The 26,022-nt window shown below is 43.1% G+C and overlaps 2 protein-coding genes across 2 annotated transcripts; one reads left to right on the top strand and one right to left on the bottom strand.

The window, feature by feature from the left end:
* The first annotated feature begins 150 nt into the window (after positions 1–150).
* LOC129825146 (interferon-induced 35 kDa protein homolog) lies at positions 151–5,739 on the top strand. Its single transcript, XM_055884993.1, has 10 exons — positions 151–213; positions 587–623; positions 705–782; positions 3,017–3,175; positions 3,356–3,472; positions 3,588–3,735; positions 3,809–3,918; positions 4,142–4,328; positions 4,499–4,608; positions 4,982–5,739. Exons 2-10 carry the CDS (start codon positions 612–614, stop codon positions 5,189–5,191), a joined length of 1,131 nt encoding a protein of 376 aa, XP_055740968.1. The 5' UTR covers positions 151–213; positions 587–611; the 3' UTR covers positions 5,192–5,739.
* Positions 5,740–5,876: 137 nt separating this feature from the next.
* On the bottom strand, positions 5,877–16,005 carry LOC129825142 (branched-chain-amino-acid aminotransferase, cytosolic-like). Its single transcript, XM_055884979.1, has 11 exons — positions 15,898–16,005; positions 12,818–12,889; positions 12,129–12,329; positions 11,774–11,884; positions 11,544–11,663; positions 11,001–11,164; positions 10,344–10,486; positions 8,383–8,468; positions 8,073–8,213; positions 7,900–7,974; positions 5,877–7,736 (listed from the first exon to the last, which is right to left on the bottom strand). The coding sequence occupies exons 1-11, from the start codon at positions 15,913–15,915 to the stop codon at positions 7,695–7,697; spliced, it is 1,173 nt and encodes a 390-aa protein (XP_055740954.1). The 5' UTR covers positions 15,916–16,005; the 3' UTR covers positions 5,877–7,694.
* Positions 16,006–26,022: the final 10,017 nt, after the last annotated feature.

Here is a 26,022-nt window from a genome sequence, read left to right as displayed (position 1 = left end):
ACAGTGAGAGGACGTTTCTTTTTTTGCTGAGTTTATATATATATATTCAGTAAAAGCTGGTGTATTGAGTGCTGTGCTGGAGCAGAATCAAGGATTTAATGAGTGCGCGTCAGGGCTACCCAAGCGCCTACCTCTTGTCGAAATCTGCCGTGTCGGATTGAAGAAACTGAAACTGAAAGAAAAAGACGTACCATTACACAACAGCTAACTAAGGTAAGTGGTTTACTCAGCTTTGTCTTAACTAAATTATTTTAAACTAATTTTAATTTAAAATAGATTGGATATGTGTTAAGAGTCATACTTTTTTTATTAAAGATTTAAAATTAATGGTCAATGGTACTTGGACGCGTTGATAGTTGGGCTGACTCAAAAAGGAATGTGTAGCCTATATGAATACCGAAAGCTTTTTACTAGATCGTTTCAAACATTATTTTTTTAATATAGCCTACACCAGTCAGTGGAGACGTTGGCTCCGTTTAGACAGCCAGCTCAATTCGGATATTTTTTTCACTAATTGATATTTTGATCTACCACAGCTCTTTTTCATTATAAACACATTTTCCACGACATTTTATACTCTTTACAGATTAGCGTCAATTTCTCCGACAGTCATGTGTGATGAGGTAAGGGGGACCCCATCTTCAGTGAGTCCTATAATTTTTATAAACAGGCGGCTGACCTAATGGAATGGAATTGTTTTTCAGGATTTCTCCTTAATGACAGACACCCAGGGATCACAAAACACCTTGGATGGAATCCTACGTGCTATCAGCAAATGCAAGGTATATTTGACCAAAGAAAGGATATTGATTGGGAAAGCCCCAAAAATTATCTGACTCCAGTCACCCAAGTCATAGACTGTTCTTTCTGCTACCGCATGGCAAGCGGTGCCCGAGCGCCAAGTCTAGGACCAAAAGGCTCCTTAACTGCTTCTACCGAAAAGCCATAAGACAATGAAATGGCCACCAGGACTATTTACATTTGTTTTTACACTGCTGCTACTCGCTGTTTATCTATGCATAGTCACTTTACCCCTACCTACATGTACACATTTCCTCGACTAACCTGTGCTTCTGCACATTGACCCGGTACCCCCTGTATAATGCCTCCATATTGTTATTTTATTGTTACTTTTTATAATTGGTAAATATTTTCTTAAATCTTTCTCATTGTTGGTTAAATAAGCATTTCACGGTAAGGTCTACCTACATCTGTTGTATTCGGTGCATGTGACAAAGTTTGATTTGAATTGCAGAATTAAATATATATATATATATACAGTGCCTTGCAAAAGTATTCATCCCCCTTGGCATTTTTCCTATTTTGTTGCAATACAACCTGTAATTTAAATGTTTTTTTATTTGGATTTCATGTACTGGACCTACACAAAATAGTCCAAATTGGTGAAGTGAAATGAAAAAAATAACTTGTTTAAAACAAAAATACAAACGGAAAGGTGGTGCGTGCATATGTATTCACCCCCTTTGCTAAGAAGCCCCTAAATAAGATCTGGTGTAACCAATTACCTCGAGAAGTCACATAATTTGTTAAATAAAGTCCACCTGTGTACGATCTAAGTATATATATATATACATATATACAACTGTTCTGAAAGGCCCCAGAGTCTGCAACACTGCTAAGCAAGTGGTACCACCAAGCAAGTGGCACCATGAAGACCAAGGAGCTCTCCAAACAGTTCAGGGACAAAGTTGTGGAGAAGCACAGATCAGGGTTGGGTTATAAAAAAATATCAGACATTTTGAACATCCCACGGAGCACCGTTAAATCCATTATTAAAAAATGTAAAGAATATGGCACCACAACAAACCTGCCAAGAGAGGGCCGCCCACCAAAACTCACAGTCCTGGCAAGGAGGGCATTAATCAGAGGCAACAAAGAGACCAAAGATAACCCTGAAGGAGCTGCAAAGCTACACAGCTGAGATTGGAGTATCTGTCCATAGGACGACTTTAAGCCATACACTCAACAGAGCTGGGCTTTACGGAAGAGTAGCAAGAAAAAAGCAATTGCTTAAATAAAAAAATAAGCTAACACGTTTGGTGTTTGCCGAACGGCATGTGGGAGACTCCCCAAAAATATGAAAGAAGGTACTCTGGTCAGATGAGACTAAAATTTAGCTTTTTGGCCATCAAGGAAAACGCTATGTCTGGCGCAAACCCAACACCTCTCATCACCCTGAGTACACTACCCCCACAGTGAAGCATGGTGGTGGCAGCATCATGCTGTGGGGATGTTTTTCATCGTCAGGGGCTGGGAAACTGGTCAGAATTGAAGGAATGATGGATGGCGCTAAATACAGGGATATTCTTGAGGGAAACCTGTTTCAGTCTTCCAGAGATTTGAGACCGAGATGGAGGTTCACCTTCCAGCAGGACAATGACTCTAAGCATACTGCTAAAGCAACACTTGAGTGGTTTAAGGGGAAACATTTAAATGTCTTGGAATGGCCTAGTCAAAGCCCAAACCTTAATCCAACTGAGAATCTGTGGTATGACTTAAAGATTGCTGAACACCAGCGGAACCCATCCAACTAGGAGCAGTTTTGCCTTGAAGAATGGGCAAACATCCTAGTGGCTAAATGTGCCAAGCTTATAGAGACATACCCCAAGAGACTTGCAGCTTTAATTGCTGCAAAAGGTGGCTCTACAAAGTATTGACGTTGGGGGGGTTGAAGAGTTATCCACGCTCAAATGTTCTATTTTTTTTGTCTTATTTCATGTTTGTTTTCAAAGTGGTAGGCATGTTGTGTAAATCAAATTATACAACCCCCCCCAAAAAATCTATTTTAATTCCAGGTTGTAAGGCAACAAAATAGGAAAAATGCCAAGGGGGTGAATACTTTCGCAAGCCACTGTGTGTGTGTATATATAGATATATAGAGAGAGTTAGAGAAAGAGAGGCTTTGTCTACTGTATAATAATTAATGCATATTTAATCTCCTTGGTTTGTGAGTGTAGCCTATGGCTCAAGGGCCTCATAGAATCTGTGTTCTCAGGTTCAACACAATCAGTTGCTGAAGGAGCAGCAGGACCTGTCCAGAGCCAGGGATGACCAGGAGGACCTTGCTAAACAGTTCAGACAGCGCGTAGTCAAATTGAGGATATCTCTGGAAGAGGATGACAACAACCAAGCCAGAGATGTAGACTCTGAAAGGGTATGACAACCTCTCGCAAACCACTAAACCGAAGATCAACACTAGAATTAACATTTGTCTTAGGATATTGCTATATTTCGCTTTTCCTATACTTAGTGGCTTTTTGCGGGGTTGAGAGAGGTCTTGATCGAGGTTTTGGATTCTGCCTGAATGACTGATAGGAGTAATGTTTCTCTGCAGAAGAAGATAGCTGCCCTGCATGATGAGGAGAGCAGACTGAAGAGGGAGATCCAGAGAGCAGAGGAAGAACTGCAGCTTGAGGAGGAGAGCACCCACCACCTCAAGCAGCAGACTGATGTAGGGCCAAACCCCAAAACTAAGGAGCTGTATTATTAGTCTTGATGTGGCTGTGTACTGTAGTAGGTGTGTTGAGATTTAGTTGACTATTGAAGATTGTCACTCTTGGTTTTAGGTGTCTACTGATGCAGTGCCTGAAAAGAAGGTTGTGTTCACTGGAGAAACGGGTGATGGTGCAAACACACTCAATTTTGATGTGAAGCCACATATAGTGTATCCAATGGAGGAGGGCACTGCACTGATCACTTTTGAGGATGAGGAAGGTAAGACCGAAACCTTCACTCTGTCTAGCAACTATTTTATTTAGGTGGTTATTATACCGCCTCTCCTCCACAGTGGCCCAGAAGATCCTGAGCCTGAGGGAGCATAAGGTGGATCTGGGCGGGGATTGTGCCATCACTCTGGAGGCCAAACTCGTACGGCTGCTGATGCCCTGTCAAGTAGAGGTACAACCACAGAGACCCATCTCCATTCACTAGTGTTTAGGTGTCAGGAAGATGATGTAATGAGTGCAATACAAGGGCCTGAACAACTGTGGCTCTGTTATGAACAGAGTCATGTGCAGAATAACTTGGATTACATCCAGTTAGTTTATTTAATTTGTATGTATGTCATTGCATTTCTTTGTGTGAACCAGTGTCTGTGTGTGCACCTGTCTCTCTACCTCAGATGGACACCGAGGTATGTTCCCGCCGTATCCTGGTTTCCAACCTGCCCAAGAAGGCCGGGGAGGACCGCTTACTTGACAAACTGGAGATCCACTTTGCCAAGAGCAAGAATGGAGGGGGGGAGGTTGAAGAGTCTGACATGCTGCATGATTCTGGCAACGTGGTCATCACTTTTATAGAAAACAATAGTACGCAAGTCAAGTTCCTTTCAGAAAATGTAGTTTTCTTCATAAAGGGAAAAAGCTCAGACTAATGAATTTTCATCATACTGTTATTTCTGTCCATTCTTTCTGACTTTATATAATGAGAAATGTACAACTTTTGACTAACTGAGCATACTATGCATTGTTTACCACAGTTGCCAAAGGCCTGACTGACAAGCAGTACCACGATGTGGAGTTTGAGAAAGGGAGGAAGCACAGTGTGAAGGTGACTCCATTTCTGAACGGAGAGATCACAAGTTTCCAGGTAAGCAGATTTCATGTTCATGGCTGTGAGTTTATCCCTTTAACTCCATGATAACCAGACTATAAAAAAAGCAATTTATCATAGGCCAACTACACTATCAGCAGAAATACCTTTATGCCTAGTGAAATCATCAATTCGGAGCAATGTTATAAACCGTACACAGTATCAGTCTGTGGTTGTGCGCCCATTCAAGTTTGGTTACAAGTTACAACTACAAAGGGATTGTTATACAATTAGGAAACTCAAGGCCCTATACACTAGGTAATAGGTGCTCAACTCATTGTTTGGAACTTACAGACAAGCTAGTCCAACCCTTAGTGTCTAGAAGCTGTCTGCAGTAAGGCAATATCCTCCAATCTGACCCCTCTACCAGACACGGCTGTCAGCGTGTGGGCGTACTGTGCTGCTGACTGGCATCCCTGCCGTCATGGAGCAGGAGAACCTGCAGGACCTGCTGGAGATCCACTTCCAGAAGACCAGTAACGGTGGGGGAGAGGTGGACGCCTTCCTCTACAACCCCCTGGGGCAGCACACCCTGGCCCTGTTCGAGGAGGACTGTCCCACTGAAGACCAGAGCCAGTGAGAGGGCCAGGCACTGATAGCACTCCCCCTAGTGAGCTCAACAGACACCTTTCTATTGCCGCTCATCTATCCCATCTCAGTACAGGATCAGTTAAATCCAGCCTGGGGATCTAATCCTGGCCTGCTATCAGCATGTTCAATCTTTCAATCAATTGCTAATCTTAGGGGTTGGCACTGTGCCAAAGCTTTTGTCTGAGATTGTCTTTTCCTGTTTCAAAACAGAATTTGGTAGAACCATCTATTTATATAGAATTTCTGATTATGTATGCAGATCATTTTGGGTGAAATGTTTTTAGTGAAGGAAAAAATATTCAGAACAAAAGTTGCCAAAGAAATGTAACTTATGCTTGACAAGACTAATTTAGATATCTTTAAGTTAACATTTAGAAGGAATGTGTATTCTACAGCTCTCTAAAGGTGTCACTATTTAGTGTTCTATAATTGTGGTGTTCTATTGTTTTCTGTCATTCTTAGTATTGAATGAGCAATCCTGTACGGTAGAATCAGTGACTGTAATAAAGTCTGTCCAATGGACCAAGTCAGACATTACGATGGTGTGTGTGGTTCGTTCATTATTACTGAGAAGGGACTACACTGACAATGTGAGATTTAAGTTAATCGAGTAAAGTGCATGAGCATCAAAGCAGTACAAATAGTTTAGCAAAACCACACCCAGTCAGACAATGGAACACAGATGGAGTTTATTGTAAAAATCTAGTAACTGTCCCACAACAAAAACACAAAGATCCAGCAGGATAGCCTAGTGCAACTACTAAAAACAAGTTAGATCCACAGGACAACGACAGTCCACACACCCAGTTAGGCACTTATGGAGGAATGGAGAAAACCAACGATATGAAAGAGTCAAATACATTAATAGAAAGGAAAGCAGCAGGGTGAGGACATAAACCTGGATATACAGTTAATAATTGGGAAGACGGTTGTTCCAATTGACAAGAAAAACCCACAGCCAAATAACTACTCATTGTTACCTTAAGTTTACATGATGATTACGGTCTCACTCGTACTCTGAAGGCTACATTATAAACTAGTTGGCTGACAGCTATGGTAACAGACGGGTATGACTATTTTTACTGCTGTAATTACGTTGGTAACCAGTTTATAATAGCAATTATAAACTGGGTGGTTTGAGCCCTGAATGCTGATTGGCTGACAGTCGTGGTATATCAGACCGTATACCACGGGTATGACAAAACATGTATTTTTACTGCTCTAATTAAGTTGGTAACCAGTTTAAAATAACACGGCACCTCGGGTTTGTGGTATATGGCCCATATACCATGGCTTAGGGTTGTGCCTAAGAACAGCCCTTAGCTGTGGTATATTGGCCATATACCACACTCCCTCGTGCCTTATTGCTTAATAAGACACCACGGGGGTTTGTGGTATATGGCCAATATATCACGACGAAGGGCTGAATCCAGGCACTCCGCATATGAACAGCCCCTAGTCATAGTATATTGGCCATATACCTCGCCCACTCGGGCCTTATTGCTTAAGTATATCATGTAGCTATAGCTAACCTCTTTGTGCATGCTTGAGTTCACTTTGACCTCTCCATTTTAATCTCAATATTTTCAACATCACTTTCTTAGTGGCACCTTTCCAATCCAGAAAGACACACCGATCACTTGACTGACTTTCTTCTGCTCAGTCACACACTTATATCAAACTAAGGTCAGTGTAAACTCATTTCTAGGAGATTGTTGAAAAGCATGGTATGTATAACCATTTGTATTCCTGGCCTGATATACATGGGTTCTACAGCAACAAAAAAGTATTTTAAATCATATTGTACTTCCTCAGGTTATATAGTGACATTTAGAAAGTAACAAATCCTGTGACGTGGTTTTGATCTGATCTGTTCCTACAGTCACTTAACAATAACAGTACAGTCAACACATTCCTGATGTCAGCCAGTGAAAATGTCTAACAGACTCAATTCTTCCTATTAAGTACCTGTAAAAAGTTATTCCCATATTGCAAATTACCAATATAACATACCAGTAATCACCTACAATAGTTGTGCGTATTGCATATTTAAACTAATACAACAATATATCAGTTTGTATCTAATAGCATGGACAACCCTATAGACCATCTCATGTAGTGTTTATTAAATAGCTTGGAGGACGATTTCTTCTGTAACCTGTGCTACAGTATGATAAAGGACTGCATAGGAAAAAGACTGACTTTGTTCCTAATACAGAAATACAGACTAGGTTGGTTGAACCGAAGCTGCGGCCGTTTCACAGCATTGTGTAACTGTCGGTATTCCATGCAAGTTGCAACATTTGAATGACAGACTAACCCTATCCTACAAGTCCCCGCAGGAACACCAAGAGTAACAGACGTGACCTGTTCATCTCTGCCGGTCAGCCAGCCTATCAGAAGGAGTGCATTATGGGTTGTGCTGAAGCTGCTGGTCTTGAAGATGGAGCGGGGTACTGGTCGCGATTTGATTGGCATGTGCAAGCTGCCAATTAAACGACCAGTGGTGCCCAGTCACTCTGTTTCCGGCCATACTGAGGAGTGGATGGCGCCAGGAGAAGTGAAGAGTGGAAACAAAAAAAAGAGCATCATCTTTATTTTGTTGCTTAGAGCAGACAAAATTTATTTAGCTCAAATTAATATCAGAGGGTACTCTGTTTTAAGGGTCAAAACAAGCATTAGGGCAGACCTGCTTACCTGCATGTCTGTCAGCTCTTTGTGGAATCGCTTGGCCAGGTCTGGACCATTCTGCATTGTAGGAATTTGGTAGGTCTGAGGGAGGGGAGAGAGAACATAATCTGGAGCATTTTGTTTGAGGGCAAAACAAAAGGGTTTCAGAAAAATGTAAATACACCAAGACTTGTGGTTACCTTCCCTTTGTAGAGCAAGCTGCCGACGGGACAGACGACACAGGCCGTCCCGGCACCAAACACCTCCGTAATCTTGCCTGAGTCCAGAGCACCGAGCAGCTCCTTCATGCCCATGGTGCGCTCGGTCACTTTGAACTCTCCCTGAAGGAAACAAAACAAGTCCGTATGACTCTGCATCACTATAATTCCAACAAAATAATTCTGCTAACCATCTTCGTCAAAGGATTACACTGGTCTTAAATCCTCTATATCCGTTCTCAAATAACTTTTATCTTTTCCCATTATAACCTCCTCTTCCTCCCCTACTTACCCATTCTCTGGCCAGGTCAAGCAGAGACTGTCTGGTGACTCCTGGGAGAATGATGCCATCCAGAGGAGGAGTCAGCAACTCTCTCTCTGCATACAAACAGGTACTCTTACTCACATACATAAGCTGTACACCATTGTTTGGAGTTGAACAGAATTCACCATTTCAAGTTGAACAGAAACATTAACAACCAACAGGGGGAAGCACTGACACAGCCTATTTTGACAGTCCAGGCAGACACTAAGCAAACAAGCACAAACATACAGACTAGAGACAGTCAAACAGACATACGTACCTTCAGAAAGTATTCATACCCCTTGACCTAGTCTGCATTTTTGTGTGTTACAGCCTGAATTCAAAAATATTTGAAAAATCTCTCAATCTACACACAATACCCCACAATTACAAAGTGAAAACCACATTTTTGCTAATTTATTGAAAATGAAATACAGAAATCTCATTTACGTGTACATACCCGAGTCAATACTTTGTTCAAGCACCTTTGCCAGTTATTACAGCTTTGAATGAGTCTTTCTGGGTCAGTCTCTAAGACCGTTCCAGACCTGGATTGTGTAACATTTGCCCATTATTCTTTTCAAAATTCTTCAAGCTCTGTCAAATTGGTTATTGATCATGGCTAGACAACCACTTTCAGGTCCTGCCATAGACTTTCAAGTAGATGTAAGTCAAAACTGTAACTCGGCCACTCAGAAACATTGACAGTCTTATTTTGAGGTAGAGTTGGCCTAGGTTATTGTCCCGCTGAAAGGTGAATTCATCTCCCAGTGTCTGGTGGAAAGCAGACAACTAGGTTGTCCTCTAGGATTTTACCTGTGCTTAGCTCCATTTATTTTTTATCCTGAAAACCTCCCCAGTCCTTAACAATTACAAGCATACCCATAACATGATGCAGCCATCACTATGCTTTAAAATATGGAGTGGTACTCAGTAATGTAACTTGTTTATTGTTTACTCCATGTGTAACTCTGTGTTGTTGTCTGTTCACACTGCTATGCTTTATCTTGGCCAGGTCGCAGTTGCAAATGAGAACTTGTTCTCAACTAGCCTACCTGGTTAAATAAAGGTGAAATAAAAAAATAAAATAAAAAAATGTGTTGTATTGGATTTGCCCTAAACACAACACTTTGTATTTAGGACAAAACGTTAATTGCTTTGCCACATATTTTGCCTTATTACTTAAGTGCCTTGTTGCAAACAGGATGAATGTTTTAGAATATTTTTGTTCGTACAGGCTTCCTTTTTTCCCACTCTGTCATTTAGGTTAGTATTGTGGAGTAACTACATAGTTGTCGATTCATCCTCAGTGGTCTCCTAATTACAGTCATTAAACTCTGTAACTGTTTTAAAGTCACCATTGGCCTCGTGTTGAAATCCCGGTGCGGTTTCCTTCCTCTCCGGCAACTGAGTTAAGAGGGACATCTGCATCTTTGTTTGACTGGGTGTATTGATACACCATCCAAAGTGTAATTACTAACTTTACCATGCGCAAAGGGATATTCAGTGTCTGCTTTTTTTATTTTATTTTTATCTATCTACCAATAGGTGCCCTTCTTTGCGAGGCATTGGACAACCTCCCTGGTCTTTGTGGTTGAATCTGTGTTTGAAATTCACTGCTCAACTGAAGGACCTTACAGATAATTGTATGTGTGGTGTACAGAGATGAGGTAATCATTAATAAATCATGTTGATTACTATTATTGCACACAGTGAGTCCATGCAACTTATGTGACTTAAACCTATCTAGGCTTGCCAGGGATTGAATACTTAGACTCAAGACATTTCGGATTTTAATTTGACATTATCACTGGCCTATTGTGTGTAGGCCAGTGATTACATCTCAATTTAATCCATTTTAAATTCAGGTTGTAACAACATTTGGAAAAAGTCAAGGGTTGTGAATACTTTCTGAAGGCGCTGTACAGACTATAGACAGTGAAACAGACCTCCTCCCTCATTCGTCCAGTAGATGAAGAGGTTCATAGTGCCGACCTCTGTGATCTCCTCCTTCTCTCCATACAGCCACAGGACCTGCTGACAGCCCTGCTTTATAGCCTCATTCTGCACTGCTATAGTAGGCCCATAGTTACTGACAGAGAGGGAGAGAGACGGAAAGTATGAGAGTGAAAGGGCGGAATAGACGTGGGAGAGAGGAGGGGTGGTGGAATATTTCATTTCAGCAGGCAGCTCCCTTGGAAACACACAATCCTCATAAACAGCTCCTCCTGCTGGAGGGGCTGACCTTGTGAGAGAGGTCAAAGCAACATGGCTACCAGAGGACAGACAGGACATTAAGTTCATGTTCAGCTAACATGCAGCCAACATGTTGTAATCTAGAGGAATGTGCATGGTTAAAATAGCTAAACAATTACATTATAAGCCTCAAGCTTTCTCTATTCAGAAGTAAACTTGGGGCCCCAGAGTCAAACCCTATCTTCATAATTCCATGACGTTATACACGAGTTGTTATATAGCTAATAAGCTATTAAGAAACCACGGTCTCGTTTTTCGGAAATTCCAACGCAACAAAGCAACCCATTGTTGCTTTCGCAAATTGTTGAGTCACTTCTACTTGGAAGTTTGTGTGTTAGTGTGATACTCACCCCCCCATCTTGTAGGCTCCGACCCCCCCTCTCCAGGCCCTGACATAGCTTGGGTCTGCCAGCAGAGAGACTGGGCTGAAGCCCCCTGTGGTAAAGTAGGGCCCTACAGGACCCACAATGCAAAATAGTAGGGCTTGGCTGGCCCTCGACACACCCAGGGAAGGCTAAGGCCAGGAGGGAGAGAGGGGAGGAAGGAGAGGGGTGTTACTGGAGGAAACAGTGACAGCGCTATGTCACTAGCTAGGGCTAAGTGTAGATGGTTAAAAAATAGATATGATCATTTTTTTTATTTAACTAGGCAAGTCAGTTAAGAACCAGTTCTTACTTACAATGATGGCCTACGAACAGTGGGTTAACTGCCTTGTTCAGGGGCAGAACGATAGATTTTTACCTTGTCAGCTCAGGGATTCGATCTAGCAACCTTTCAGTTACTGGCCCAACGCTCTAACCACTAGGCAGCCCCCCCCCCCCCCCCCCCAAAATGTGAAATGTGAAACCATGGAGACTGTCTCCTGTGTCTGTGAGAGGGGGAGCAGTGCTCACCTCAATCCCAATGAAGGTGGGTCTGATGTAGAGGCTGGCATCTAGGGAGTAGGGGACCCACTCCTGGTCCACCTCCACCAGCTTCCTGATGCACTCCAACAGCTCCACCTTATCAAACAACTACACAGACACGGGAGGGACAGAGGACCTGTAACTACTTGGCTCAGTTCAGTTGAGTGGAAAACCAGCGCTTACATGGGGTTCTTCAGGACCAGGTCTGAGAGACTCACAGGGAGACAGCTGCGGTCTGCAGTGCGGTGCATCCTCTCCATGTTCAGGTTGGGTCTGAACAGACGGATGTGGTTGTCCACCCCTCTGAACGCCTTCATGCCCTCAAACAGCTGAGAGACACACACACTGTTCATACATCAAGCAGAATGAACCATCTCTGAAAGAATAAGCTAGTTGACTTGTATCAAGGGCCGACGTCTTAGTAAGACAGTGCTAGCCTCGTCAGGAAAATTGACCGCTGCGCTCACATTTCCTTTATGAAACAGAATGTGAACTATTGCGACGTCTGTCTGGTTTTACGAGGCTAACATAGTCAAATGTCTCCTATGTCTGCACTATGGCTCCTTCTCTCACCTCTATGGAGTAGTGCAGGGCAGAGGTGGCAGGGTGCAGCGACAGGTTCTGAAAGGGCTTGATCTGGGGAACCTTCCAGCCCTCTTTCTCTGACCAATAGATGGTCAGCATGTGGTCTGAAAACTGCTTGCCAAACACCAGGGAGGCGGGGTCTGGCTTGGGCTTCCCCGCAGTGTTGCGCTCGATAGTGAGGTCTGCAGCCTGAGAGAGGAAGCGGGGCGGAGCAGAAGAGACAGACGGACAGACAGACGAGGAGGGGAAAGGAACAGAGCGAGGGCCGAACACAATGATTTTCTTTATTGTAATGAAAGGGCATGCTTGGAGCGGAAATTAATGGTGGTCTTGGGAGCCAATTAAGCACTTCAATTAAACTGAATTAAATAATCAAAGCACAAGGAAGTGAGAGAAGAGAAGAAAGGGTACAGAGTCACGTGGTGGACTAAGAAAAAGTTTGATCAAAAGACCCCCGGGCTGACTGGTAGGCTACTGAACTGGTGCCAAATGACACTTCTGCCTGTAGACAAGCTTCAGCCGGCCTCTGTTAATAAACAGCCGTGCCTTAGAGTCATGCCAAGCTCCTAAAAACCCTCCTGTGTTGGGGGTTGTGATGACTCAGACAATAGAGAGTAATACAATGACTCAGGAAACTGTCTCAGGTGTCTGGTCATTACTTCTCCTTTATATATTACCTTGAATGAGCTGGCAAACCGCAACGACCCCAAAGAGTAGGGGATGGCTTGAATGAACCGTCCATGAAGTGCCTAATAAACAAGAGAAAACATTACATGTAATAATCCCGGTAAAGTTAAAAGAATATAGGCTACCAGAACTCACATTATGACAAATAACCTACTAAGAGCCTTGTAATACAATCTACTCCCACATTGGAAACTTGCCTTCTCAACCAAGGTGACAATGTTGCCCCTCTTCTAGATAGATGTAAACCAGTAAAGCACCACACGTGTCTGGCGTGACGTTATATATATATATATATATATATATATTCTGTTCAGTACCTGCACTGTGTCTGTGTAAGAGACAGCTGGAGCAAAGCAGTAGGCTGTAAATACACTAATAATATATATACTCACACAAAAAAAGGTATGTGGACACCCCTTCAAAACTAGTGGATTTGGCTATTTCAGCCACACCCGTTGCTGACACGTGTATAAAAATCGAGCACACAGCCATGCAATCTCCATAGACAAACATTGGTAGTAGAATGGCCTTACGGAAGGGCTCAGTGACTTTCAACGTGGCTCCGTCATAGTATGCACCCTTTCCAACAAGTCAGTTCTTCAAGCTTCCCCGGTCAACTGTAAGTGCTCTTATTGTGAAGTAGAAACGTCTAGGAGCAACAACGGCCCAGCCGCGAAGTGGTAGACCACACAAGCTCACAGAACGGGACCGCCGAGTGCTGAAGCACGTAAAAATCGTCTGTCCTCGGTTGCAAAACTCACTACCGAGTTCCAACCTGCCACTGGAAGCAACGACAGCACAGAACTGTTCGTCGGGAGCTTCATGAAATGGGTTTCCATGGCCGAGCAGCCGCACACAAGCCTAAAATCCCCATGCGCAATGCCAAGCGTCGCCTGGAGTGGTGTAAAGCTTGCCGCCATTGGACTCTGGAGCAGTGGAAACGCGTTCTCTGGTGTGATGAATCACGCTTCACCATCTGGCAGTCCGACGGACAAATCTGTGTTTGGCCAATGCCAGGAGAACGCTACCTGCCCCAATGCATAGTGCCAACTGTAAAGTTCGGCGGAGGAGGAATAATGGTCTGGGGCTGTTTTTCATGGTTCGGGCTAGGCCCCTTAGTTCCAGTGAAGGGAAATCTTAATGCTACAGCCTACAATGACATTGTAGACGATTATGTGCTTCCAACTTTGTGGCAACAGTTTGGGGAAGGCCCTTTCCTGTTTCAGCATGACAAAGTGTGGTCCATACAGAACTGGTTTGTTGAGATCGGTGTGGAAGAACTTGGCCGGCCTGCACAGAGCCCTGACCTCAACCCCATTGAACAACTTTGGGATGAATTGGAAGCCCTTACACAACCTGGAGGTTTGTTTTGGGTTATTGTCCTGTTGAAAAACAAAGGATAGTGGGACTAAGCCCAAACCAGATGGGATGGCGTATCCCAGCATAATGCTGTGGTAGCCATGCTGGTTAAGTATGCCTTGAATTCTAAATAAATCGCCAACAGTGTCACCAGCAAAGCACCCCCACACCATCACATCTCCTACATGCTTCACAGTGGGAACCACGCATGCAGAGATCATCCGTTCACCTACTCTGCGTCTCACAAAGACACGGCGATTGGAACCAAAATTCTCAAATTTGGTCTCATCAAGTCTCTTCTTATTATTGATGTCCTTTAGTAGTTGGTTCATTGCAGCAATTCCACCATGAAGGCCTGATTCACGCAGTCTCCTCTGAACAGTTGATGTTGAGATGTGTCCGTTTCTTGAACTCTGTGAAGCATTTATTTAGGTTGCAATCGGAGGTGCAGTTAACTCTAATGAACTTATCCTCTGCAGCAGAGGTAACTCTGGGTCTTCCATTCCTGTGGTGGTCCTCATGAGAACCAGTTTCATCATAGCGCTTGATGGTTTTTGCGACTGCACTTGAAGAAACTTTCAAAGATCTTGAAATTTTCCGGATTGACTGACCTTCATGTCCTAAAGTAATGATGGACTGTTGTTTCTCTTTGCTTATTTGAGCTGTTCTTGTCATAATATGGACTTGGTCTTTTACCAAATAGGGCAATCTTCTGTATACCACCCCTACCTTGTCACAACAACTGATTGGCTCAAACACATTAAGAAGGAAAGAAATTCCACAAATTCACTTTTAACAAGGCACACCTGTTAATTGAAATGCATTCCAGGTGACTACCTCATGAAGCTGGTTGATAGAATGCCAAGAATGCCATGATGACAGCTTTGCACAAAGGGAGGCTACTTTGAAGAATCTCAAATATATTTTGATTTATTTAACACTTTTTAGGTTACTACATGATTCCATAATGTGTGTTATTTCATAGTCAATGTCTTCACTATTAATCTACAGTGTAGAAAATCTACAATAGTAAAAATAAATTAAAACCTTTGAATGAGTAGGTGTCCAAACTTTTGACTGGTACTGTATGTTTTGGCCTGTCTGATGAAGGTATGCGGAGAGAGCGTGTGTGTGTTGGAGACATAGCCAACACCTCATAGCAGGCATGCCATGCCATTTCTAGGGAAAACCACCTCTTTACAATGAAACGTAATTTGACACTGTATTTCCATGCATTGAGATTTCGCTTGTATCATAAAAAAACACCCTTCACATTTTAAAGCTTACATCTGTAGTTTCTGACTGGCTAAATATTCTGAATAATGTAATCCACCCTAAATATTCATTACTGCATTGTTATTTTGCATAACAATGAAAATCTGTTAAGGATCGTATTTTTACGCCACACATTTATTTATCAACCCTGCTCCGAATACTGGCGCAAAGACACCCCTAGGCCTATTAATCTGTGACTGCACGCTTTATGTCGACACTGCCAACATGAATAACGTCACCAAAAGCAGGAGCTGCGCCTGTGTAGCTGATAGACTGAAGGTAAAGCAGCGCGGGACTAGTAGCACATCAGTTAAACAAGTAAATAGTGGAGGTCCATTAACTCTTACTTGTTCAACACATTAGCCCCGCATTGTTAACTATTTACAGAGACGATAAAGAGACAATAGCGATATAAGAGAGTGATCTTTGGACTCACCGTCCTCAGAGCTGCCATCGCCGCTACGTAGCTAATGAATGGTGTCCGTGTGGGAGCGAATACTATAAGCAGTGGTCATTTGTGTTCCGTATTGAACCTTGGCATAATGACAACAATGTTCTTGAGATTAAAATAATAAAACACCAACCATGTCCAAATTTGTATGTGATATATATTTCTTATATATTTCATTTGTAAATTGTGCAAGAATAGGTTTGCAAATTCCATTGAATTTCAAGTAGGCTATTTTACCTTTACACGAAATAATAAAGACGTCATCTGAAGACATGTTGGTATGAATACTGAATTCATTGTTAATAAAATATACAGCAAATTATAATGGAAGATGATAATAGTCAGCACAGCAGTGTGTTGTTGAAGATGACATATGCGTGACGAATCTCTGCCATCTGGTTGGACAAAACAGACAGGGTTAGATGGGTTCGAATAAACGAGGTTAATCAAATTCAAACGACCAAGAGTGGAGATGGCCACGATTGGTCTACGAACGGGGAGTTGTAGCAATCTTGTTATTTGACTGGACGTCGTGCTTTCGGTGGGATTGGCATTTAAATACTACAACGTAACCATCGTTTGGATGTGTATTTGTTATATAATGCATAATTTCTCTAAATCTTTGTAATAATAATATGTTGAACCCTGTCGTTTTCTTTACATGCCAATGTTGTCCATCAGCATTCAGCACACTTGCATTGTCCAATACCGTGTCCACAAAGATTGTCTATTATATTGAAAGATAGTCAAGTGGCAGCTCTAACAATAGAAATGTATGTCCTCAAAGATGGAAGATAGGCGGGAGGAGGCGAGATCAAGTGGGACCATTCTAGCCAATGAGGAAAAGGAGGGCTGAACAGGCCCCCATTAATATCGACAGGACTGAAGTGGAGCGGGTCAAGAGTTTCAAGTTCCTTGGTGTCCACATCACTAACAAACTATCATAGTTCAAACACACCAAAACAGTTGTGATGAGGGCCGACAACACCTTTTCCCCCTCAGGAGAATGAAAAGATTTGGCATGGGTCCCCAGATCCTCAAAAAGTTCTACAGCTGCACCATCGAGAGCATCCTGACCGGTTGCATCCCCGCCTGGTATGACAACTGCTCGGCATCTGACCGTAAAGCGCTACAGAGGGTAGTGTGTACGGCCCAGTACATCACTGGAGCCAAGCTTCCTTCCATCCAGGACCTATATACTCAGGGCTCCTGAGTGGCGCAGAGGTCTAAGACACTGCATCCCTGTGCAAGAGGCATCACTGCAGTACCAAATCCAGGCTGCATCACATCACTGTGATTGGGAGTTTGATAGGGTGGTGCACAATTGGCCTGGGGTAGGCCATCATTATACATAAGAATTTGTTCTAGTTAAATAAAAATACTAACTAGTGTTGTCAGAGGAAGGCCCACCCCCCACTGCTGTTTATTATCTATGTATAGTCACATTACAAATTATTCCAACTAACCTGTACCCCCGCACATTGACTTGGTACCGGTACCTCCTGTTTATAGCCTCATTGTTGTTATGTACATTTCTTGTGTACCTTTTGATAGATTTATTATTAGTAGTATTTTTTTACTTTATTTAGTCAATCTGTTATTAACTCTATTTCTTGAACTGCATTGCATTGTTAATTAAGGGCTTGTAAGTAAGCATTTCACAGTAAGGTCTACACCTGTTGTTGCATGTGATAAATACAATTTGATTTCATTTGATTTAAAAGGGCAGATATGCGTGTGAACAACAGGCCATAGAGATAGATAGAGGACTCATCTTTGTATCTGTGCCATTATAGCGTCTGTGACAGCATGGGCAGCACAATTGAAGCTATCTCCATTTCAAAGCAGTCAATTTTCTTCTTCTTTATTGGCTGATTGCTCCCAACTCAAAGGAATCCCCACTCCTCAATGGCAATGCCCATGCCAAAACGAGTTAGATCCATGATGAGTCCTCTATCCATCTCTTTGACAACAGGCATACCTCAGATATAGTGTCAATTTTTTTCAAAGTTGCCGAAATGCCACCTGCGTCCAATTATATCAGTGCATTCATAACAACCTAACCATTACGAAACTTCTATTCCATTAACAAGCCTCTTGCAGCAAATTAGCAATTACCTTTTTTATTGACCAAATTCTACACTCTCTCATTGACCTCCATACAGTAGCAATAGGCCAAGCTAATTATTGAGATGCGGCTGTCAGTGAAAAGCAATGCATCTAAAATATGTGTGAAGATAATGTGTCTTGACTATCATTTGAAATGTTGAGACAAGAAGAAGGGGAGGGGTATGTGGCGATATTGGTGCATCTCTCTCCAGAATGCGCTCAGCTCTCCAGAATGTGATTAGCTGTCTCCCGCCAATTCTTGCGCATTCCTTGTTTGTATTAATTGTTTGACTGTTGAGTGTTCTTTTTTATAAATTCACCTTTACATATGTCACCAGTAGTACATTTACCGTTAATCTGCATAATTTGGTTACATTCAATTCGGTTAATGCATGGATTAAAGGACAATTCCACCCAAAAACCATATTTTGGTATTTGTTTAATTAGTCCATTGATTACATAATCCCAAAATGTTTTGCTTGTCAGCACTCAAGTTTTCAAGACATGTAATTTTACAGAAAAATGCATCATGTGGGGATGATTTCTGTATTTTGAAAGTAACATATCTTGAAAACTTGAGTGCTGACATGCAAAACATTTTTTACATGTATTTTTTATTTCACCTTTATTTAACCGGGTAGGCCAGTTGAGAACAAGTTCTCATTTACAACTGCGACCTGGCCAAGATAAAGAAAATCAGTGCGACACAAACAACACAGAGTTACACATGGGATAAACAAACATACAGTCAATAACACAATAGAAAAATCTATATACAGTGTGTGCAAATGTAGTAAGATTAGGAAGGTAAGGCAATAAATAGGCCATAGTGGTGAAATAATTACAATTTAGCAATTAAAACTGGAATGGTAGATGTGCAGAAGATGAATGTGCAAATAGAGATACTGGGATGCAAAGTAGCAAAAAAACAAAAAAATAATATGGGGATGATGTAGTTGGGTGGACTATTTACCAGAGGTGGGACCAAGTCATTGTTTTACAAGTCACAAGTAAGTCTCAAGTCTTAGCACTCAAGTCCCAAGTCAAGTCCCAAGTCAAGACAGGCAAGTCCAAGTCAAGTCTCAAGTCAAGACCGTCAAGTATCAAGTCCTAAACTTTGAGTTTCGAGTCCTAAACAAGTTATAATGTGCTCTTCACCAAATGTAATACCATTTCATATTTTTAACAAGAGTAATAGTATATTACATTTACTCAAATCATGATTGATTTTAAAAATATCTATATATTTATTACTTTCTAAATAAACGTTATATTTCCATGGAAACACATGAGTAGCCATGAGAAAGACACCCCCCCAAAAGTGATCGACTATCGAGGATCGCTATGGGGCGCAATCGGGCTATGTAGGCTTGTACGCAATCGCCCAACCTTAACACACACACACACACACACACACACACACACTCTCTCTGTGTGGTTACAGTAGGCTAACGTATGTCAATGGTTTTAGGAACAGCAGTAACATCAGGCAGGATTTAGGCTACCAACTGCCTAGTTATAGCTGTCGGTGTAACGCAATGGGTGTCGGGGGGTGCGAAGTCAGACGCAGGAACAGCAGAGCTTCAATATGTTGAGTCTTTAATACCCAACTAACAAACGAAATGTCCAACACGGACGTACTGGGTGTCATACACAACGGTCCAAATGACACGCGAAACAAACCCAGTCCACAATAATCATAAACACTCCCGAAATCCCAAAAGCTACAATGAAACAATCCCGCACAACGAAGCGTACGGGCTGGCTAATAAAGCCACACTAATAAAACTAACTGAACACAGGTGATACAAATAAACAATTAAGGAGGGGGAGGAAAAAGAGTCAGTGGCAGCTAGTAGGCCGGTGACGACGACCGCCGAGCGCCACCCGGACGGGAAGGAGAGCCTGCCTCGGTTGGAGTCGTGACAGTCGGCTATATTAGCCACGATATTAGCATTCTTTGTGCAGCTTCAAATATCGAACAAAGTTGGACATTTTTGCGCCTCAGTTTGTAATTTTCTTCCCGCATGTTTTGCAAGTTGCAATCCGTTTTTTGTTGATACAGCGTCGTCTTTATGTCTGAAAATAATAATTTTGGGTATCATCTTTCCAAGGGCTCCACCTGAATTCACTCGCAGACATTCCTCTGCACTGGCACCACAACTTTTTCTCAGCTGGCACAATTTGATTGGCTGCTGTCCGATTCAAACTGTAATCCGTTAAATGAAGAGTTGATGCGCTGTACACTTTTTTTAATAGCATCATTTTTTATATTTGGGCTTGGGGAGGGTATCAGGTTGAGTCATAAGGCTCAAGTCCAAGTCAAGTCACGAGTCATTGGTGTTAAAGTCAAAGTCGAGTTGCAAGTTATCATATTTGTGACTCCAGTTCAACTCGAGTCCAAGTCATGTGACTCGAGTCCACACCTCTGCTATTTACAGATGGGCTGTGTACAGGTGCAATGATCGGTAAGCTGCTCTGACAGCTGATGCTTAAAGTTAGTGAGGGAGAAATAAGACTCCAGCTTCAGTGATTTTTGCAATTCGTTCCAGTCATTGGCAGCAGAGAACTGGAAGGAAAGGCGGCCAAAGTAGGAGTTGGCTTTGGGGATGACCAGTGAAATATACTTGCTGGAGCACGTGCTACAGGTGGGTGCTGCTATGGTGATCAGTGAGCTGAGATAAGGAGGGGCTTTATCAAGCAAAGACTTTTAGATGACCTGGAGCCAGTGGGTTTGGCGACGAATATGAAGCGAGGTCCAGCCAACGCCAGCCAATGACCAGCTCGGAAACCAGATTGCATAGCGGAGAAGGTACGGTGTGATTCGAAATGGTCGGTGATCTGTTTGTTAACTTGGCTTTCAAAGACTTTAGAAAGGCAGGGTAGGATAGATATCTGTAACAGTTTGGGTCTAGAGTGTCTCGCCCTTTGAAGAGGGGGATGACAGTAGCAGCTTTCCAATCTTTAGGGATCTCAGACGATACAAAAGAGAGGTTGAAGAGGCTAGTAATAGGGATTGCAACAATTGCGGCGGATAATTTTAGAAAGAGAGGGTCCAGATTATCTAGCCCAGCTGATTTGTAGGGGTCCAGATTTAGGTCTATAACAAGCAGCAACAGTGAGAGAGACTTATTTCTGGAAAGGTGGGGTTTTAAAATAGAAGCTCCAACTGTTTGGGCATAGAATTGGATAGCATGACAGAACTCCGCAGACTATCTCTGCAGTAGATTAACTCCATCCCCTTTGGCAGTTCTAGCTTGGCAGAAAATATTGTAGTTGGGGATGTAAATTTCAGAATTTTTGGTGGCCTTCCTAAGCCAGGATTCAGACACGGCTAGGACATCAGGGTTGGCGAAGTATGCTAAATCAGTGAATAAAACAAACTTAGGGAGGAGGCTTCTGATGTTAACATGCATGAAACCAAAGCTTTTACGGTTACAGAAGTCAACAAATAATAGCGGTTGGGGAATAGGAGTCGAACTGGGGGCTACAGGGCCTGGGTTAACCTCTACATCACCAGAGGAACAGAGGAGTAGGATAAGGGTACGGCTAAAGGCTATAAGAACTGGTCGTCTAGTGCGTTGGGGACAGAGAATAAAAAGAGCAGATTTCTAGGCGTGGTAGAATAGAGTCAGGGCATAATGTTGTCACGAACCGGCTCAAAGTTCATAACAAAAGGGAGACGACGTGGAGACATGGCATAACAAAATATATTTATTAAATAAAGTAAACTAAGTACAATTAACAATGGTGTGTGTAATCAGTAGTGCAATAAAACCGGAGACCAGCAAGGACCCCGGAACACCATACCAGTCACAAATACAAGTTGACCCAGTCTTTGCGTCCATTTGCCCTAGCCAACCTCATCCTCCCCAGACCTCAGCAACCTTTGCGAAGAGGAAGCAACCTTTAAGAGGAAGAAGAAAACGAGACCAGAAGGGAACAGACAGGAGCGACAGAATAGGAGAAAACCAAACACAAAATAACATTCCCAAGAAACGCATTAGTTCCTTTTTAGTAGTTGGTGGTGGAAAAGCATCAATAGCTACCACCTTAGCCCGAACAGGACACACTTCACCCTGCCCAACCACCTTTCCAAGGTATGTAACGGTCACCTGTGCAATCTCACATTTAGCCAGATCACCAGCGGAAAACAGGCGTCGCCGGAAATCACACATACCATAACAGGGACTGAGGGGGCTCGGGAGACTTCCAGTCATCCTGGAGAACAGATAGAAGTCTACTCACCTTATTTCCAAACACAAGGTCATTTGGACTGAAACCCGTGCTTTCCTGTGAAACCTCCCTAGCGGCTAAATGTAACCAAGGCAACACCTCCTCCCAATCCTTATCCATCTCAGTACAATAAGCTTTCAACAAAGACTTAAGTGTTTGATGGAAACGTTCCAGTGCTACTTGACATTGCGCGTGATAGGCGCTAGACAAATTGTGTTTAATATGGAGCTGTTGGAGAACCTGACCAAACAGATTAGAGGTGAAATTAGATCCCTGATCACTCTGAATGACCTTAGGGATTCCAAACAGTGAGAAAAACTGAGTCAAAGCTTTGAACACAGACTTAGTTGTGATAGACCGGAGAGGATAGGCAGCAGGAAACCTAGTGGTCTGACACATCACAGTGAACAGGTAACTACTACCCTTTTTAGAACGAGGCAGGGGACCAACGCAGTCAATAATCAGATACTCAAAAGGTTGGCTGAGTACAGGAATAGGAAACAGTGGTACCGGCTTAATAGCTTGATTAGGTTTACCAGTTAATTTTCAGGTGTGACAAGTTTTGATGAACTCAGAAACATCCCTCTTTCACCTAGGCCAAAAGAAATGTCTTAATATGCGATTGTAGGTTTTCCTCACACCCATATGTCCAGCATCGTCATTGTGGGAAGTTGTCAACACCAACTCATGAAGCTTAACTGGTACAACAACCTGACTAATCGCCTCCCCCAGAAAACAACTACCATGAGACACCCACTTTCTCATCAGGACATCCTCTTGGAGAAAATAGCCATGGGCGACATCTCTCAACTGTTCCACAGGAACAATTTGGTCACGCAACTCTTCCAATGTGGGGTCAGTCCGTTGCGCATTGACCAGATCGGAGCGGGATACAGATAACGGGATAACAGGGAAAGCAGTGACAGACCTCTTTGTGGTATTGTCGCTAGTTGGCGCAGTGACCAGTTCGCCACGGCTCATAGAATGCCTCACTGCACACGCAGAGAACACCTCTGGGAAACTCTGCGCACTCATCTGGATTCCCTGCAACTAACGGCTTAGTGGAAACCACTAGAGATGGAAACACGACAGGCCATACACGCTCACCAGCCAAGTTATTCCCAAGGATAACGTCGATACACTCAATTGGCAACGAAGGACGCACCCCCACCTTTCACCAGTCCACAATCCAACATCAGTTTATGCAATGGGACTGACAGTGTTCAAACCTATTCCCCTAATTAGAACACTATTCCCGAATCAGTCTCAGCAGAGAAGGGTAACAGACTCCAACACAAACAATTCAGAGGCACCTGTGTCTCTCAGGATCTTCACTGGCACTAGGTCCTTACCTAACAGACACAAAACCCTCCATAATGAAAGGTAAATAGTCTGGGTCAATATGGACTTTCACATGCCCCTGGGCCTGAGACAATGTGTCAGGAGTGAACTGTTGTGGAACAGGCACAGCTAACGCCGTAGAATTAGATTTAACGTAAGTACTGCATTTCCCCCTAGCCCTGAGAACCGGACATTCGTTTTTCCAATGACCTGAACCTTGACAGTAGTGACACTCTTGAACAAAGTCATCTTTACCACGGGAGTCAGGCTCAACCCTAGTTGAATGAAACTTTTCCCGTGAACCAAAGTATCTCGGTGAGCGAGGCCCAAATCTCTCTGAACGCCCCCACTCACTCCGAATATGAGGCCCTGCAAAGACACTTGTGAGTCAAAACATACTCGTCCGCCAAAACCGCATCTTCAGCGAGTCTTTACTTTTCGTTCGTTAATGTGCGTGGCTATACGATCAGGGATTGGGTCCTTAAATTGCTCTAACACAATCAGATCCCACAGCCCTTGGAAAGTCATAACTGCAGAGGCGGAACACCAGCGATTAAACTGTGAAGATCATTTTCACGCAAACTCAACATGAGTCTGTTTATCATCCCTTTTTAAAGTTCTAAATTGTTGGCGGTAAATCTCAGGAACCAATTCGTAAATCTGTAACACAGCCGTTTTAACCTTATCATAACTGACACTGTAGGCTACTCTAAGAGCTGAATATGCTTCCTGCGCTTTACCAGTCAGCACACACTGCAACATTAAAGTGTGGTCAGAATCAGGCCAACTCCTAGCGTCAGCAACACGCTCAAACAACAAAAGAATGTATCAGGGTCTTTTTCATTAAATTGAGGCAACAACCGTAAGTTCCCAACAACATCAAATGTGTCCGGGGCACGACCAGAAGAGGAACGACCCCTAGGTAAATCTGGGTCACCTTCCCAGAGCAAACTCTCCCCTTAGAGCTTTCCTTCCCTAACCAACTCTAGCCGCTCTTGTTGCAGCTTGATTTTAGCACACTCCAAATCCTGTTTCAATTCCAATTCCTTTTCATATTTTAACCGATCAGCAGCCAATTATTTTTCATACTTTACACGATCATGCTCTAGCTTCTCACGATTATGCTCTAGCTTCTCACGATCATGCTCTAGCTTCTCACGATCATGCTCTAGCTGTAACAGAAGCCGTTCTTTCTGCTGTTCAAAAAGAAGACTACTAGGACTAACAGATGGAGTGGCCATTGTAACGTTACGGGGAGACGGTGAGTCCTCAGCAGAGGCTGCCCCAGTGGTAACTTCAAGAATACCACTCTCCATCAGATTGGCCTTCAATATTAAAGTAATAGAATTTTAGACGTTTATCACTAATTTCAACCTTGTAGTGTTCAGCAACCTTCAACAGCTGTTCTTTAGTACTGTCACACCCTGACCATAGAGAGCCCTTGGTTCTCTATGGTGTAGTAGGTCAGGGCATGACTAGGGGGTGTTCTAGTTCAATATTTCTATGTTGGCAGCTGGTAATCGTTGCCTCTAATTGGGGATCATACACTGCTCAAAAAAATGAAGGGAACACTAACATAACACATCCTAGATCTGAATGAATGAAATATTCTTATTAAATACTTTTTTCTTTACATAGTTGAATGTGCTGACAACAAAATCACACAAAAATTATCAATGGAAATCAAATTTATCAACCCATGGAGGTCTGGATTTGGAGTCACACTCAAAATTAAAGTGGAAAACCACACTACAGGCTGATCCAACTTTGATGTAATGTCCTTAAAACAAGTCAAAATGAGGCTCAGTCGGGTGTGTGGCCTCCACGTGCCTGTATGACCTCCCTACAACGCCTGGGCATGCTCCTGATGAGGTGGCGGATGGTCTCCTGAGGGATCTCCTCCCAGACCTGGACTAAAGCATCTGCCAACTCCTGGACAGTCTGTGGTGCAACGTGGCGTTTGTGGATGGAGCGAGACATGATGTCCCAGATGTGCTCAATTGGATTCAGGTCTGGGGAACGGGTGGGCCAGTCCATAGCATCAATGCCTTCCTCTTGCAGGAACTGCTGACACACTCCAGCCACATGAGGTCTAGCATTGTCTTGCATTAGGAAGAACCCAGGGCCAACCGCACCAGCATATGGTCTCACAAGGGGTCTGAGGATCTCATCTCGGTACCTAATGGCAGTCAGGCTACCTCTGGCGAGCACATGGAGGGCTGTGCGGCCCCACAAAGAAATGCCACCCCACACCATGACTGACCCACCGCCAAACCGGTCATGCTGGAGGATGTTGCAGGCAGCAGAACGTTCTCCACGGCGTCTCCAGACTCTGTCACGTCTGTCACATGTGCTCATGTGCTCAGTGTGAACCTGCTTTCATCTGTGAAGAGCACAGGGCGCCAGTGGCGAATTTGCCAATCT

This window comes from Salvelinus fontinalis, chromosome 2 (genome assembly GCF_029448725.1).
Source record: "Salvelinus fontinalis isolate EN_2023a chromosome 2, ASM2944872v1, whole genome shotgun sequence".
Lineage (NCBI taxonomy): Eukaryota > Metazoa > Chordata > Actinopteri > Salmoniformes > Salmonidae > Salvelinus > Salvelinus fontinalis.
Note: the sequence above shows the minus strand (reverse complement) of the source record. Positions and strands in the feature narration are given on the sequence as shown.